The sequence below is a fragment of the Artemia sp. Qi Xiang Cuo genome, chromosome 3 (assembly GCF_049724085.1).
Source record: "Artemia sp. Qi Xiang Cuo chromosome 3, ASM4972408v1, whole genome shotgun sequence".
Classification (NCBI taxonomy): Eukaryota; Metazoa; Arthropoda; class Branchiopoda; order Anostraca; family Artemiidae; genus Artemia; species Artemia sp. Qi Xiang Cuo.
In genome coordinates, this window is record NC_142796.1 from 51,687,939 (window position 1) to 51,690,302 (window position 2,364).

Genomic DNA, 2,364 nt, shown 5'->3' on the forward strand with positions numbered 1-2,364 from the left:
GAATCGGGACCGGGACCCTCATCAGGAACAATTATTTACTTAAAAATATTAGTAATAGTTAGGATGCTGAAGAGAACACAGGAAGGTAATGAGGAAAGTGTAAGTACTGAAGAAAAGTTGAACGTGTCTACGCCAGAAAATCAGGAATCAGAATCAGCTCTTGATTTCAATAACCCAGCTACATGGCCTGACAGTTGTGATGAAATTCTTTGGGCATCACTTGTTGAACATAGTCATATCAGGAAAAGGATATTGATTTTTCACTTAATATTGGTCGTAGGAGATTTTCAAAGAATAATTTCAAAAGACAGCAAGCCAATGAGGATTCTGTCTGTCGTATGTGGTTACTATACTCAAGATTTAATTATTTGGTTTGCTGCTTTTATTGTGAACTGTTCTTTAAATCAACTTCACCGCAAAGTTTATATTCAGAAGGAACCAATGATATGAAAAAAATAGCTAAAATTCTGAGCAATCATGAAAAGAGCGACAGTCACATAACTTGTTTTCATAAATGAAAGGAACTTGAGCTAATACAAAATAAAAATCAAACTATAGATGATGAATCTTTGTGGCTAATGAAACAAGAAGAAAAATATTTGAAAAGTTTCTTGGAAAGAATAATTGCTCTTGTGCGAGTTTTAGGAGCTCAAAATCTGGCACTTTGAGGAAAACATGAGAAACTCTTCATGGTCTGTAGTGAAACCTTCTTCAGATTTTTAGAATACTTGGCTTTATTTGACCCCTTGATGCATGAACATCTTCAACAAAATTCAAGACAATGAGACAAGTACATTACTTGAGCAAAGATGTTCAGAATGAATTAATCAAACTGTTAGGAAATGCTGTTCAGGCTAAAATTATATTTCTAATTGATGCAACAAAGTATTAGCCTACTCTATAATTCTTGATTGCGCTCCAGACGTCAGCCATACCGAACAATGGACTGTGACTGTAAGATTTGTGGCTATCACGGAAACTAAAATTGATATTCAAGAACACTTCTTAGGTTCCATGACCTTGACTGAGAAAACTGGTCCTAGTTTAACTGAAGCAATTGTTGAAAAGTTGAAAGAACTCGAACTTTACATCGACGATTTACGCGGTCAAGGCTATGATAACAAAAGTAATATGATATCCTCCGGTGTACAAAAGAGAATCAAAGAGATTAACCAGAGAGCATTTTATGTGCCTTAAAGTTCACATTCATTGAATCTTGTTGTTAATGATGCAGCGCATTGTTGCTTGGAGGCTACGAAGTTATTTGCTTTGGTTCAAAAATTTATGTTCATTTTTCTGCTTCAACACAACGTTGGAATACTCTAAAAACATGTAATTAACCTGACGCTTAAGCCCCTTAGTGAAACCAGATGGAAAAGTTGAATAGATGCTCTCACGCCTCTTCGATATCAACTGGGTGATGTTCATAACGCTTTAATTGACATTTATGAAGATCGGTAACAACCCGCGAGTGCAAGCTTTAGGTCTGGCGAAAAACATGAAAAATACGATTTGTTGTAAGTGTAGTTTTATGGCAGAATATACTTTTTGAAATCAACATAACAAGTAAGCAGTTTCAATCCAAACAATTTGATTTGGCTGCTGCCAAAGATCAACTAAGCAAAACTAAATTGTACTTACAAACGTTATGTCATGATGACGGCTTTGGAAGTATTCTAGTTGATGACAGAGGAGCTAAATATTCAACCAACATTTGAAACAGAAACCCTGCCAACTCGGTTGAAAAAGAAGAAAAAACAGTTTGATTACGAAGCGGATGATGAACCTTTCGTATACCTTCAAGAACATTTTAAAGTAAATTTCCTTTTTGCCATTCTCGATAGGGCAATTTCTTCTCTGGGTGAAAGATTTCAACAGTTAAAAAATGTTATTTCAGTATTTAGATTTCTCTACAACATATCCAAGGTAAATGCTGCAACAACAAAGTCCCTGATGGACGATTGTATGAATTTACAACATTTCCTCTCAAACAATGAGGCTGAGGATATTGAAGTCCACGAACTTTGCAATGAAGTTCAAGTCATTGCTAAGAGAGTACTCAAGAATGCAAATCCTGAAGATGTCGCTAACTTCATCATAAGCAATGACCTTAAAGATTGTGCTCCGTTTTTTCCGTGACTTTACGAATTTTTGTGACTCTGCATGGGGCTGTTGCTAATGGTGAGCGTAGTTTTTCAAAATTAAAATTAATTAAAACTTATATTCGATCCACCATGAACCAAGAAAGGCTTCAAGGACTGGCCACTCTATCAATTGAAAAAGACTTGGCAAATAACATCGACTTGAACGAGCTGGTGACTTCTTTCACAAAGATGAAACTAAGAAAAATTAAATTGTAAAAGG

At 35.4% G+C, this 2,364-nt stretch overlaps 1 protein-coding gene across 1 annotated transcript; it reads left to right on the top strand.

Moving 5' to 3' along the window:
• Window positions 1-1,683: 1,683 nt before the first annotated feature.
• LOC148954258 (uncharacterized) lies at window positions 1,684-2,139 on the top strand. Its single transcript, XM_089086216.1, has one exon. It carries the CDS (start codon window positions 1,684-1,686, stop codon window positions 2,137-2,139), a length of 456 nt encoding a protein of 151 aa, XP_088942342.1.
• The last annotated feature ends 225 nt before the right edge of the window (window positions 2,140-2,364 follow it).